This window comes from Ictidomys tridecemlineatus, chromosome 10 (assembly GCF_052094955.1).
Source record: "Ictidomys tridecemlineatus isolate mIctTri1 chromosome 10, mIctTri1.hap1, whole genome shotgun sequence".
Taxonomy (NCBI): Eukaryota; Metazoa; Chordata; class Mammalia; order Rodentia; family Sciuridae; genus Ictidomys; species Ictidomys tridecemlineatus.
In genome coordinates this window covers 33804782-33819962 of record NC_135486.1, presented here as the reverse complement: position 1 = coordinate 33819962, position 15181 = coordinate 33804782, and the positions used below count along the sequence as shown (strand labels likewise).

The following is a 15181-nucleotide window of genomic DNA, read 5'->3' as shown; positions in this document are numbered from 1 at the left end:
GTGTGTTCCAAGTTCTGTCCCCGACCTGGGCCTGCCTGTTCCTGCCCTGGAAAGGAGCTCAAGGGAACTGTCCACAGATCCCAGAACTGCAGGTCAAAGACACAGAGCCATGCTCTTGGGTTCCCAGCACCCAGGCTCCACCGACGGGCTCCAATGCTGGGGCAGGGACGTAATTGGTCTTTCAGTCCATGAACTTTGACTCTGCTTTGGACTGAGTCCACCTGAGGCCAGCCAGCTCTGGGCCACCAGGTCAGAGGTAGAGGCTCTGAATCAGCCTCACCCTGTAAGACCGTCCTGTGTTATCAGTGGCCAGTGTATGCTCAAGGAGAAGACCTGGTTCTCCAGGTGAGGTCTGACCATGCATTTGAACTTGCTCATAGGAAAAGTCTCCTAGCCCTGGTGCCATTTGAATGGAGGGGTTGAAGGGGCTGTGGAAGGGGAACAGGTCTGGTGGAAGTTCAGTCTTGGTTGCTGCACAGACACAGTGTTGGGATGGAACTGTGATGGGGAGGGGGGCACAGGGAGCTCTAGATCTGTGCCTGAGCATTAGTTCATTCAAATAACCAGTGTGTTGGATTTTTCTCACTTTCACTCATTGGACAGTGCACAGACCTAACATTAATTATATGACTTCTTTTCAAACTTCCCAAATGCTTTTGATTTGGAGAGCTTGTTTAAAATCCCTCCATTAAAATCTGCACTGAGCCCCGTGTAGTGTGGCGCACACCTGTAATCCCAGCAGCTTGGGAGGCTGAGACAAGAGGACTCTGAGTTCAAAGCCAGCCTCAGCAACTTAGGGAGACTCTGTCTCAAAAAAGAAAAAGGGCTGGGGATGTGGCTCAGTGGTTAAGCACCCCTGGGTTCAATCCCAGGTGCAAAAGAAACAAACAAGAAACTTCACTGAATGAACGGCACATGAATCCTCCAAGTTGATCAAAATGCTCCTCCCCAGGCTGATTCCTGTCACTGCTGGTCCTCCTGACTGTAAAGCCTTTGGGCACAGGCCTAGCCTTCCCTTCCCAGAGTGCTTTTTTGGATACAGAGGGAGAAAAATCCTTCTGCCCTATTGAAACATTCAAGGATGCCCAGGGTTCACAGGGACAATGACCAGATTGAGAACAGCCACCAGATGAGCAGTCAGCTTGTGTATTTCTCTCGGTGACATCCATACGTGACAGTGTGGCTATGTCCATGGGGGAAAGCCTAAGCGTGTCTCACAAATGCTGCAGCAGCTCGGGAGAAAGGCTCTTTTCCCTCAAAGGGCAACATGAATCTCCTTCCCCTTCCAAAAACGCCCTGTGATTGACAGAATCCACGCGAATGCTTGGTGTTAATCTCCATCCAAGGCTCATGAGTTCTCATGGCCTGTTTTCCTTTTGTTTGTTTCCCCATGATCCAGCGTTTAATGTCCTTTTGAAAGAAAAACTCAAACTCTCAACAGAAAAATGCAAGGAACTCAAAAAAGTATGTACAATTCTAATGCATGAATACTTGTACACATATGTTAAAATAGGAAATAGCATTTTCATATATATTAAGAAAGGAAAATAGCAAGTTACTACTGCATTCCATTAAGGTGTTCAATTCTTACTTGAAAGAAGGTCATGTCTTTCTTTCTCTCCTTTTTTTAAAATCAATTCTGGGGATTGAACACAGGGGCACTCTACTATTGAGCTCTATCCCTGGCCCGTTTCATTTTTTATTTTGAGACAGTCTTGCTAGGTGGCTGAGGCTGGCCTTGAACTCTTGTGATCCTCCTGACTCAGCCTCCCAAGTTACTGGGATCACAGGCCTGTGCCATGGTGCCCAGCTTGAATGCAGGTTTCTGTTTTGTGAAATGATTTTCGTGTTCTCACTGAGGATCTAGAGTGCCCATCCCTCTTGCCCCTTCCCGGAAGAGGTGCAGCCCTGCTTTCCCCAGCTCCACCAGCCCCTCCTTGCACTGCTGATAGTTGACCTTCTCATCTAGCACTGAGCTTGATTCTAGGCCTCTGCAAATATAGCATCAGGGTGAGTTTCCATCCCCTGCTCTTTTCCAGACATTGGGATCTGAGTTCCACCCCACCACCATGTTGAAGGAGGAGGCCAACTGTGTGAGGGGAACATGCTTTGGGTGAGGCCCTGCTGGATTAGTGTCCTGGCCCTGCCCTACAGCAGTGAAAGTTTTGGAGAAGTCAGTTCACAGATCTAAAGCTACTGGTGCAGCTCCCCAGTGGTACCTATGTCCCAGGTTGGATGACAGGCTATGTTCTCAGCGTGGGGCACAGCCCAGAATTAGGGCTCGGTAAGGAGCTCTCCTGTGTCAGTGCTTGTGACTTTTCTTTCCTTTGTCCCTTGTGGTTGGTTTTTTTGATGTTGTCTGGGGTTTTTTTTTTTTGTTTTTTTAACCAAGGATTGAACCCCCCAGGGGCATTTAACCAGTGAGCCACATCCCTCAGCCCTTTTTAATTTTTTTTTTTTTTTTTTTTTAATTTCAAGACAGGGTCCTGCTAAATTGCTTGGGGCCTTGTTGAATTGTTGAGACTGACCACATACTTGAGATCCTCCCGCCTCTGCCTCCTGAATCACTGGGATTACAGGTGTGTGCCACCTTGCCCAGATGTCCCTGGTTGTCTGGAGACACCTGCCTCCTTGGGTCTGGAGAGCTCTGAATTCTCGGGCTTTTAGCTCTGCCCCAGCCATGGTTTCCTTTCTTGACTTCTGTCTTTCTCTTGGCTCCTAAATATCCCTGTGCCAAGACCCCTGGATTCAGCCCTCTTCTCCTGGTGCCTTCTTTACTCACCTTCTCTGTGCCATGACCTCCCCAGGACCTCTCCTGAGAAAGAGGTCTGAGTGTCCACCTGCTTTCTCGAAAGCTCCTGCCTTTTCCTCCTCACTTTCTAACTATCCCCCGCTCCTTCCTGCATCCTTTGAACAAGTGTTTACTTATAATTATGAACATTTTGTAGGTTACATGGATGCATTTATAATCTGCCCTCTGGTCATTCCCTTGATACCTTGGACTCAGAGTATAATATCCAAGACTAAGCACATCTCACCAGAACCTGCATTTATGGCCTCTGTGGATCATGATGGCTTCTTCCTCTCCCCACTGTCCAAATCAAAGCCTCAGAGAAATCCTCAGAGAAAGCCCACTTCCTACCTCTTCCTAGGGATTTGAATTCGAATTTTTAAAAACCAGTCCCAGGGGTGGGGTACATGTAGCTCAGTGGTAGAGCTCACACTTAGCCATGTGCAAGGCCCTGGGCTCCGTCCCCAGCACTGCCACCCCTTTGCTCTTACCACTGCTGCTAAACCAGTTTGCACTATGATATTTATTTGAAGAATTGCAAAATCCTCCTAAGTGGTTTCTGCCTCCAACTTTTTCTAATTCTAGGTCAGATCTGCAAGAAGAGATTTAGGGTCACTCATTTGCCCAAAACAGGATGCAAACTTTCTCTAAACCAGGAAGACCTGCATTTGCTGTAACCTTATCTCCCACCACACCTCACATTGCCTGGTGCCCTTCTTTCCCATGGGCCTTTGCAGCCTTTGCAACCTGGAAACCTTTCCACTCTTCCCACGTCCCACACTGGTTTTTGGGTTTTGTGGTTTTTTGTTTTTTTTTCTGTTAAAATCCTGTGGTCTTTTAAGAACATCTCCAAAGGCCACTTCAGAGAATTCTTTAAAATAGTATTTTCCTCTACTCCTTAGTTGACAACGGGGTCTTGCACATGATAGGACCTCAAAGCTCATCTCACCAAATCTACCAAAGAGCTCCAGCAACAAAATGGTTCCTTTGCAAGTGTCTTCTAGTATTTAAGCTATGTGTAGAGTTTAAGCAAATGACAAGAAACCCCAGGTAAACATTGCTGCAATCTGCTGTGACATTAGCTTCCCATTTAAACGTAATTCAAACATGATGAAGTAATTCTGATAGCAGTTCACATTTTTCTAAAAGGATTTTTAAAAATCTTCCAAATGGCTCATTAAAAGGAACCCTTTCCATTCAGTAAATCTCAGTTCCACAAAAACCCTTTTGTCTCGTTCCTTCAAAGGCGTTTATAGTAGGAAAAAAGCAACCTGCATGTTTAAAATGCATCAAGTGGGACCCGCCGTCCTTCAATCATTGCTTTACGTAAACCTGAAATAAAACCACATCAATATTTTGAATTGGCAATAGAATTAAATAGAAAGTTTGTGATGGCATAAAATCTTTTGATCTGAAGGATTTATGTAAGCCATTTTGATTCTCAGAAGGGCCCCAAGACATCTGTTAGACTTTAAATCTAAAAGTAAATGTAAATAAGCATTTAAATTTCCATGTAAAAGGTGATAGAAAGTGTGTTTATTGAGGCACTTGTCTTACACTATAGACTTTAATTACTTGAGAGCAGTGGTCTGTACCTAACAGTCTTCTTAGTGCCTGGAAAAAAGTAGTATTTGCATTTTTTTCAAAACACCCTGTTTGCTAGGTGTGATGGACCATTCCTGGAATTCCAGCTATTTGGGAGGCTGAGGCAGGAGGAGCACAAGTCGGAGTCTGGCCTCAGCAATTTATCAAGACCCTGTCTCAAAATAAAATAAAAAGGGCTGGAGCTGTATTTCAGTGGTAAAGGACCCCTGGGTTCAATCTCCAGTACCAAGAAAAAAAAAAAAAAACCAAAACACTGTTCTCTTATTTTAGGTTTCTAGTAGAATACAGGCCACTTTGAGAATTGAAGTATGTCTATATTTGGACCCTGTTTACAACTCTGTGTGTGCCTTATCAAATCACATATGCAGCCTCTTGATCTGGTCATTAAAACCAATCAGAAAACCAGATGAGGGTGGCGCATGCCTGATCCCAGAGGCTCTGGAGACTGACCCAGGAAGGAGGATTGTGAGCTCAAAGTCAGCCTCAGCCACTTGGCAAGGCCCTAAGCAACTCAGAGAGACCCGTCTCTAAATAAAATATACAAAAGGGCTGGGGATGTGGCTCAGTGGTTATGTACCCCTGGGTTCAATCACAGTACCAAAGGGCAGGGGGTCAGGGGGAACCTGGTGAATTTTTGTTCTTTTAAATTGGGTTTTTTTTTTTTTTTTTTTTTTTTTTAATCAGAAAGACACAGGACACAGCTTTTCTTTCCAGTGATGCAGTGGGCACTTAGTCAACGTGTGCAACTCGGGCTCTAAGTCATCTTCTATCAAAGATAGAATCGTGGGATTTGGAGTTGGTAGGGAGGCAGGAAAACCTGCGCCAGCATCTGGCATGAGGGGCTGGAGTAAGGTGGTCATGTGATTTATCGTCCCAACCGGGATGCTTTGGGAGTGAAAGGGGACACTAGCCAGAGGGATGTGGGAACAAGGGGAGTAAGCTGGGACGGTCATGGACATAAAGAGGGCTTGTGCTCACCCTGGACTTGGGGGGGCAGTTCAAGGGTTGAAGTGTGTTTATGGACACATTCCATCTGGGCGGGGTGGGGGCTGCTGCATTCAATACCCAGAGAGGGTGGCTGGCCCCAGAAGTGTGTTCTGGGTGCCCCCTTATTCTCTCTTGGGCATGTGGCTCTTTGCTGCCAGAATCTCAGTTCCTTCTATTCTCCCAGACTGAATGCTCTCTTCTCTTGCACTTGTCCGGCACACACACCGCCGCGAGTTTCTCAAAACGTGTTCTGTGTGTCTGAGCCCAGAAGGAATCTGTTTTTGGTGGGTATGTGTGTGTTGGAGGGATGGGATTGAACCCAGGGGCATTGTACCACTGAGCTACATCCCTGGTCCCTCTTTAGAAACAGGGTCTCTCTCACTAAATTGCTGAGGGTCTCCCTAAATTGCTAGGCTGGCCTTGAACTTGCTATCCTCCTGCCTCAGCCTCCCAAGTCACTGTGATTACAGGTGTAGATGCTCCCTCCTGGCCCAGCAGGACCTGCTTTTCAATCAACCTTGCCCAAGAGCTTTCTCTCTAGGTTGACAGAAGCCTATGCCCTTGACTCCTCTGCTTTTAATTCTCTGGGGTGGGGTGGGTAGTTCCCATTGGCTGCACTGGCACGATCATCATGTGTCGTATTTTGATACTGACAATCTCTCTTCCTCTGATTTCCTATTCTGTACCAGATGTTTCATTTCTTAGACAGACATTACTGCATTCTCTTGAGAGGCAATGCTTAGGTCTCAGTGAGTTGGTGACCATCCAGAGAATGGCCACAACAGAGCTTCCACCCCCATGTCTCATCAAAAAATTTTAAGTATAGGACATTTTTTTTTTTTTGGTAACAGGTATTGAATCCAGAGGAGCTTAACCACTGAGCCACATCTCCAGCCCTTTTTCATTATTTTTTTTATTTTGAGACAGGGTCTCACTAACTTGTTAGAATCTTGCTAAATTTTTGAGGCTGGCTTTGAATTTGTGATCCTCCTGCCTCAGCCTCCCAAGCCACTGGGATTATAGGTGTGCACCACTGTGCCTGGCTCTAGTATAGGACATTGTACTTCCCATCGGTAGTGGCAAGAGTTCGTTTTCCCCACATTTTCATCTACATTTGTTATTTTTGATATTTTTGATAGTAGCCATTTGGACTAGGGTGGGTTAGTATCTCATTGTGGTATTGATTTGCATTTCCCTGATTACTAGCATTGTTGATGACTTTTTCATAAATCTTGTGACCATTTGCATGTCTAAATGTCTATTTAGATCTATAAATCTTTTTAACCATTTTTTTTTTTTGCATAAATGGGGATTAAACTCAGGGTCTAACACATTTTAGACAAGCACTACCTCTGAACTCCATCTCCAGCCCTTTTTATTTCTAAACAGGCTCTTCCTAAATTTCCCAGGCTGGCTTCAAATTTGCAATCTCCCAGCTTCAGGCCTCAGCCTCTGGAGTGGCTGGGATTTCAGGTGTGTGCCACCCCACCAGGATACATTCAACCTCCTTAAGCAAGAATATAAGTGCAGGAGGAGGCATAGTTTCAGTTCTGAAGAAACTTAAAAGCAAGCTCTGGATATAAAAGATGTGTGTCAAAAATATGAATGGTGCTAGAACCAGACCACCCAGGTTCAAACCTCAGCTCCTCACTAACTCGGACAAGACATCCGACCTCTCTCAGTGGATTTCCTCATCTATAAACGAGAATAACAATGGTCTTAATGGTGGAGAGCAGAGCCAGGACGTGCTATGCTCAGGGTTCAGCGCATGCTTAGCATGCTCAAGGGCCTGGATTCCATCCCCAGTGCTGCAAAAACAAAGGGGAAAAGAAAAAATACAAAGCAGAGTCGTGATGACAAGTAATGAGATATTTAAATATAAACAGGAGCTATTATTGTTAGCATGATTGTTACATAAAAAGCATGCTATTTAATTATCTGCAATAAAAAGCAACATACTCAGTGAAAAATAACAAAATGAAAATAGTATCTTTGGTGTTGAACTCCTAAGTGCTACAGAACGTGACTTCTTGGAGTGCTTACAGGTGTATTTATATAAGTAAATATATGGGTATAATTAAAGATCACTCTTGGTAAGCATGTATTGAATGAGGCAGACTGAGCTTTTCAAAAAATATTATGTGTCCTCCTGGTATTTAGGACTCCTTCTCCTTCATTTTATACTTATTTTTTTTTTTTAAAGAGAGAGTGAGAGAGGACAGAGAGAGAGAGAGAGAGAGAGAGAATTTTTTAATATTTATTTTTTAGTTCTCGGTGGACACAACATCTTTGTTGGTATGTGGTGCTGAGGATCGAACCCGGGCCGCACGCATGCCAGGCGAGCGCGCTACCGCTTGAGCCACATCCCCAGCCCTCATTTTATACTTATATACTTAAATCCTTCTCCCATATCTATCTCTCTGTCTCTCTCTGTCTCTCTCTCTCCTTTGTGGTGCTGAGGACTGAACCCAGGACTCAGGGTCTTATGCATTCGAGGCAAGCACTCTACCAACTGAGATATATACCCAGCCCCCTCCCCTCCCCGCCCCTCTCTCTCTCTCTCTCTCTCTCTCTCTCTCTTTCTTTTTCCTTTTCAGTACTAGGGATGAAAGCCAGGGCCTGATACATGCTAGGCAAATGCTCTACTACTGAGCTGTATCCCCAGGCCATTTATTTATTTATTATTTAATAGATTTTTACTATTATTTTATTATTATTGTGTGTGTGGTGCTGGATTGGAATGAACCCGGGGCCTGTGCATTTGAGACAAGCATTATACCAACTGAGCTATTTCCCCAGCCCCCCAGGCCTTTTATTTTGAGACAGGATTTTGCTAAATTCCAGAATGACTTTGAACTTGCTATCTTCCTGCCTCAGCCTCCAGAGTATAGTAGGATTACAGGTGTGCGCCACCCCAAGTAGCTCCTTCCCCCATTCCTTTTAAGATTTTAAAAATAGCTTATTTAAAATAGTTTCAAACTTACAGAAAGTTGCAAGAAGACAGTACAAAGAACTCCTGTATGCCTTTTACCTAGATTCCTCACTCATTATCCTGTATAGCTTTTGCGGTGTATATAGGGGTATGTGTGTGTGTGTGTGTGTGTGTGTGTGTGTGTGTGTGTGTGTGTGTGTGTGTGTGTGTGTTTCATGCCATTGTCTCTGGACCATTTGAGAGCAAACTAAATGTGAAGCCCCTCAGCCCTTCAGCCAGTGTTCTGCCCACGCACAAAGGACACTTTTCCTTAATAACCACCATCTAACACTCCAGATCAGAAAATCCTCATGGATTTGGTGCTACTACGGAAATTCAGACCCCATGAAGCTTCATGGACTGGCTCAGCAGTGTCTCTTTGCTCTCTGGTCCATGACTATTCAGGGGCCACTTGCTACCTTCAGTTGTCAAGTCTCTTCAGTCTCCCTCACCCTGGAACAGCAATGCCCCTGTCTTTGACATTTTAATGAGTTCAGATCTTTAGCTATATAGGGATACTATGATGGGTCTCTACCCATGGAGCACTTTAAAAAAATATATATATATATATAGTTTTAGTTGTAGTGGGACACAATACCTTTATTTTATTTTTTATGTGGTGCTGAGGATCCAACCCAGGCCTTGCACGTTCAGGATGAGCGCTCTACCACTGAGCCACAACCCCAGTCCAACAGAGTGCTTTTGACACCAAATGTGTAGGCTCCTTTTTTTTTTTCCCAACACATACCAACCAGTTCTCCAACTTTGAGACAGCAGCAGAGTGTGTAACCATTTAATTCCATTTAGACACTATCTGCCTTGAGAGAGCAGATCCCACAGGTTGAGGGCTCAATCTCCAAGACTGCTCCCACTTAAGATGCCAATCTCAAGTCCTGGATCTCTGGTATTTCTGACTCACCAGCTATAAAATGAAGGTTCTTACCACCCTCTGCTGGGTTTGATAGTTTGCTAGAACAACTTCCAGAACTTAGGAAGGCTGTTTACTGACATTTAACAGTTCATTACCGACTCATAATAAATATCATGTGTGTGTATGTGTTGTAGGGGACTGAATCCAGGGCCTCTGTCAGGCTAGATAAGTGTGGACCCCTGAGTTCCACCCCCCCAGCTCCTTACCTTTATAAAACTACAACTCAGGGATGGGGAGTAGCTCAGTGGTAGAGCAATTAATTGCTTAGTATGTGCAAGGCCCTGGGTTCAATTTTTACTACACAAAAATAAAAAACCTCAAAAGAGTCAGATGGAAGAGAAGCATAGGGCAAGGTCTAGGTAGGGACACAGGGTTCCTTGCCATCTATGGATCCAGTACCTTCCAGAGGGTCCCTTGGCCCATTCTTCAGGGGTTACATCGAGGTTCTGCTATAAAGGCATAACTGATGGAATCTTTAGCCATTAGTAAATCAACTCAACCTTCAGCCTCTCTTACCACCCTGGAGGCCAGAGGGTAGAACCAAACCTTCCCATCTTCTACTCACAGGCTTGGTCTTCCTGGTGACCAGACCCAGCCTTAGGCAGTGTGGGGACCCCAGCCACCACCATCTTATTAACATAGAAAAGCACACTCTTAGCCTGTAATTCCAGTGATTCCCTGAGGCTGAGGCAGGAGGATTGCAAGTTCAAAGCCAACCTCAGCAATTTAGTGAGGCTCTAAAGCAACTCAGTGAGACTCTGTCTCAAAATAAAAAATAAAAGGGGTTAGGGATATGGCTCGGTGGTTCAAAGAAAACAAAAAACCAAAACATACTCTTACAGCTTCAGGTTCCCAGGGTCTTGAGAGTGACTGCATCAGGAGCTAAAGGTAAAGACCAAATACCCATCTCTCCTCACAGCAAAACATCTAGGATAAACCCCAGACTGTGTCTGTGGGGCTTCTCGTTTTGATTGGTCCTAGAGGCTACTTGTTTGGTTTTTGGTACTGGGAGTTGAACCCAGGGCAATTTACCACTGAGACCTGTGTCATAGCCCATTCTTTTTTTTAGAGAACTGCTCAGGGTCTCGCTAAACTGCTCAGGGTCTTGATAAATTGCTGAGGCTGGCCTTGAACTTGCAATCCATCCAAGTCATTGGATTTGTGGGCATGTGCCATTGTTCTCAGGGACACAGTGCTCTTCTCAGGGCACACTGCATCCTACCAAGGGTCAAACAATGTCCTTCTGTCCTGTCACTGGTAACGTTAACCTCAATCACTTGGAAAAGTTGGTGTCTGTCAGGTTTCTCCACTGTCACTTTTTTGTTTGTAATTGAACCGCCTTTGGTGGGAAATACTCTGCACCGCTATCAGCACCCAGTTCCTCCTCAATCCTCACCTTTGGCAACCAACCATAGGCGACTCTGCCTGAATCAAGTTCATAACAATGAGGGCCTATGGAGATTTGCTCTTCCTTCCTTCCTTCCTTCCTTCCTTCCTTCCTTCCTTCCTTCCTTCCTTCCTTCCTTCCTTCCTTCCTTCCTTTCTTTCTTTCTTTCTTTTCCCTCGATACTAAGCATTGAACTCAGGGGCACTTAACCACTGAGGCACAACCTTATCCCTTTTTTTGTATTTTAGAGACACGGCCTCACTGTGTTTCTTAGTTAAGTTGCTGAGCTGGTTTTAAACCTGCAATCCTCCTGCCTCAGCCTCCCGACCCTCTGGGATGACAAGTGTGTACCGTGTGCCCAGCGAGATTTGCTATTTCTATCACTTCTACCTGACACGCTGCATAAGGAAGGTCTTCCCTTCTCCCTCGCTCGTCCATTCACTGTGAGCTCGCTGATTCTTTTTCTTTCCATGGGTTGTATCTGCTGACATTTTAATGCTCGAGTTATTTCAGATTTGGCTGGTGGAAGCCTCTTCAAGAAGGATACTATGTCCTTTTGACGATTCCTCTTCCTTCTTTTAAGGTGTCCTTGATCCCTGACACAAAAGATGTTTCGGACTCTTTGTTCACCTTCCCTGGCCCAGAATCTCTTCACTGCAGGATGCTATTTGGAACCCAAGAGCTAGGCCTTCCGTGAGCTCCTCTCTCCTGGGTGCCATTGCTTCTAGGTCCTTTCGGTGGCAAAGCTAGGTAATCACGCATGTACCTATGGACAGATACACACGTGTGTCCATGACGTTTTATATACGTACATACAAAATTAAAAACCACGAGTTCATACTGACTTCCAACTACAAGCCGGCATTTCAGGGTTCTACCACCTCTGTCAATCACCTCTCTGGTCATGTTCCCATCATCCTCTGATTATGGATCCCAGTATCCTTGATAGACTTACATTTTTGCTCAGTTTTCTAACTTCCTCTGTGTGACCAGTCTTCCAGTCACGGTAGCCACCTCTCCTCTGCACGATGCCATCACTGTCTCCGTGACCCTGAATGTGACAAGAGTCCACGAGTCCCTCCCCTCACTATTCCCCCTCCTTGGCCACAGGGCACACTGAAGCCTTCACACTCCCCCACCCCTACTGCTCGGATCCTTCAACACCAGGCACCCCAAACCCTCCCCAGCCTTGCTGCTCTACTTCTTTGGCCCCCAGGCTGCTGACACATCTGTGTCCATGTCCCCTGTGTCCCACTTCCTTGTGTGCAGGGCATACAGACACCTCAGGGGAGGAAAAGCAATAAAAGAAAGCTTCAAGTCTCCTTTTTTGCTTCTAGTTATCAGGTTGCTTCAATGTCTTCCTGCCGACACTTTATAGGAATTTTTCTCTCAGTGAATCAGTTTCTATTGTTGCTTGTAATGCACCTCCCAGGCCTGCCATTAGCATGTGCAGGGCCAGTCCCAAGTGCCTCCATCAGAAGGCCCAACACGACAGGGGAATACATGTTAAAGGACTTCCGCTAAGTGTGTGGAAGGTTTAGAAGACTCGATGTTAAACATCTCTATAATAGTTTTTTAATTAATTGAAAAACATCCTTATTCCCAATAGGAGTTGTATATTCTAGTTGGGTCAAAGTGAAGAGTAAATTACATATTCCATAACTACTTAATAAGCCCTTTCTTCTTACCTTTGACATGTGCTAATGGGAGCTAAATGCCATCTTAGAGAAAGAATGTAATTTAACATTCTTCCCTAAAAATACTGACCTTCCCAGGAGAGAAGGCTTAGATCTGCTTCGTGATCAGTGTGTCTTGATCTTACCGATTACAAGGTGATTTCTTTCTGTATGATAGAACCCAATCTTTGAAACGTAAGAGCATCAGGAGGAGATGAGGAAACCAAACTATGACTTTAATAATTTCAAGATGTTGGGGCTGGGGATGTGGCTCAAGCGGTAGCGTGCTCGCCTGGCATGCGTGCGGCCCGGGTTTGATCCTCAGCACCACATACAAAACAAAGATGTTGTGTCCGCCGAAAACTAAAACATAAAATATTAAAATTCTCTCTCTCTCTCTCTCTAAAAAAAAATAATAATTTCAAGATGTTAATAAAGGTAAACTTATTTATGTTCCTAGGGCTGGGGTTGTGGCTCCGTGATAAAGTGCTCACCTAGCATGCACAAGGCACTGGGTTCGATCCTCAGCACCACAAAATTGTAAAATATTGTGTCCACCTAACACTAAATAATAGTAATAATAATTTTAAAAACTTATTTATGTTCCTAAAGTTGAATTACAAGTAGTAGTGTTCACCTTCTGTAGGAACAATATGAATTTATTTACAACACTCACCTTCTCTGTTCCTTTCACCTAAGAATATCTCCATGCTGACTTTAACAAAGATATAACTTGCTTTATGAGAATAGATTTTTTACAGGGGGAGGGTACCGGGGATTGAACTCAGGGGCACTTGACCACTGAGCCACATCCCCAGTCCTATTTTGCATTTCATTTAGAGACAAGGTCTCACTGAGTTGCTTAGTGCCTTGGTTTTGCTAAGGCTGGCTTTGAACTTGCAATCCTCCTGCCTCAGCCTCCTGAGCCACTGGGATTACAGGGATGAGCCGCTGGCACCGCAGAATAGATATATGTGTTCATTTCAGAAAAAAGAGTTTCCTGTGGTGCCTCCCGTAGGAGCACCCGAGAATTCTTTTAATCCCTTGGGGCTTGTCAGGGCTGCGCCAGCTCTGGCCTCCCCTTTATGAATCCAGGCATGATTTATTATAGATGATTATTGACCTTGGAATTTCCTACCTGAGAGGTTTCTTGGGGGAAGTGATGTGAGGATCATCTTACAGATGAGGAAGCAGGCAGGGAAGGGATATGACATGCCCAAGACCACATAAAGAGTTCGAAGAAAAAAAGTCCATCCTGCATCTCTTTCCATTTATAGCAAGCATCCAAGGGGAAGGAAAAAAAACACGTGGGTGATGAAATAGCTCCCCCCAGTGTCCTATCTGTGGTATTGCAGAAATACCTGGGATGTCTGTTCACTCAAAGACTCTTCCTTTGGAAGAGTCCGTAAGGCACACTTTCTGGAGAACCCTATAAACACATTCAAGCTGTGGTGCAGAAATCAGTACAGTTGGAAATGATCTGACATATATGCAAATGAATAGCTGGAATTTTCCCGAGGAGAGAAAAAAAAGGAACACTTTTTGATGTTTTTTATTATAAAACACCTTGCGCATTTGAAAAGGAATAAAAAATTAATATAATGAGCAGTTGAATTCCCACCCCAGAGATTAAAAAAATAAAAATCATTGTTAGATCAGTTAAAGACCCCAAAGCATCCCTCCTGGATCATATTCTCCTTCTTTCCTTTCTGGAAAGTAATCACTATCCTGAATTTGCTGCTTATGGTTATTTCTTTCTTTATAGTAACTGTAACTTTAGGGTTTTTAAAATTTTTTTATAATTTTGGATTTTGTTTATGTGATATCACAGTGAGAGTTTTCTTCTGCAACTTCCCTGTATTGTTCAGTATTGCATATGGGCTTCATCCAACAGATGAAGCACTAGTTCGTCCATTTTCACTGCATGTAGACGTAGAAAAACATTAATTCCCTATCTGTGGGACATTTGGATTGTGCCCAGGTTTTTCTTGTACAAACAGTACTGTTAAATTTTGTGGTAGATGACTCAGAGTGTACTTGTGCAAGAACATTTTTTTCTGGATTGCAATAATGCACTTAGGAGTAGGACTGCTGCGTTGAAGGGCATGCACATCTTAAACCTAAGAGATCACACAAAATTGCTCTATGTAAAGTGGTTCCACTATTTCTGATCCTACCAGCAATATATTAAGACCTCCGTTGTTTTAAATCTTCAATATTTCATATTGGAATATTTAACTTTTGTCAATATGATGGCTATAAGATGTTATTTCATGATGATAATTTATATTTCTCTTATTACTAATAAGATTGGGTATATTTTCACACATATATGGGTCATTTATGTTTTCTTACCTGTAAAATGCCTGTTCATGCTTTTTGCCCATTTTTATTAGATTGGTTATCTTTTTCTTATTAATGTATAGAGCTCTTTATATATTGTGGATGTCAATCCTTTGTTAGTAGTACGTGTAGCACATATCTTCTTGTCTTTTGGGCTTTCTTTTTCTCTTCTTGGTGCTTGTGTATATGTGTGTGTGTGTGTGTGTGTGTGTGTGTGTGTGTCACTGGGGATTGTACCCAGGGACATTCTACCACTGAGCTACATCCCAAGCCCCTTTTATTTTTTATTTTGAGACAGGGTCTCACTAAGTTGTTTAGGGTCTCACTAAGTTGCTGGGCTGGCCTCAAACTTGTGATCCTCCTACCTCAGCCTCTCCAGTCACTGGGATTATAGGCCTGCGCCACTGCACCCAGCGCCTTTAAACAACAACAGAAATAGTTCTTATTTGATGTAGTTTTTATTTCAAGATAACTTCAAATTTGCTAGGCT

At 44.0% G+C, this 15181-nt stretch overlaps 1 protein-coding gene across 1 annotated transcript in view; it reads left to right on the top strand.

Annotated features, from left to right (window-relative positions):
* The window catches only part of Lemd1 (LEM domain containing 1), a 69477-nt gene that overhangs the window by 42493 nt on the left and 11803 nt on the right, over positions 1-15181 (top strand). Inside the window, exons 3-4 of the mRNA XM_078024672.1 lie at positions 1400-1464; positions 2040-2093. Coding sequence (XP_077880798.1) covers positions 1400-1464; positions 2040-2093 — 119 coding nt within the window. The remainder of the gene's footprint in view (positions 1-1399; positions 1465-2039; positions 2094-15181) is intronic.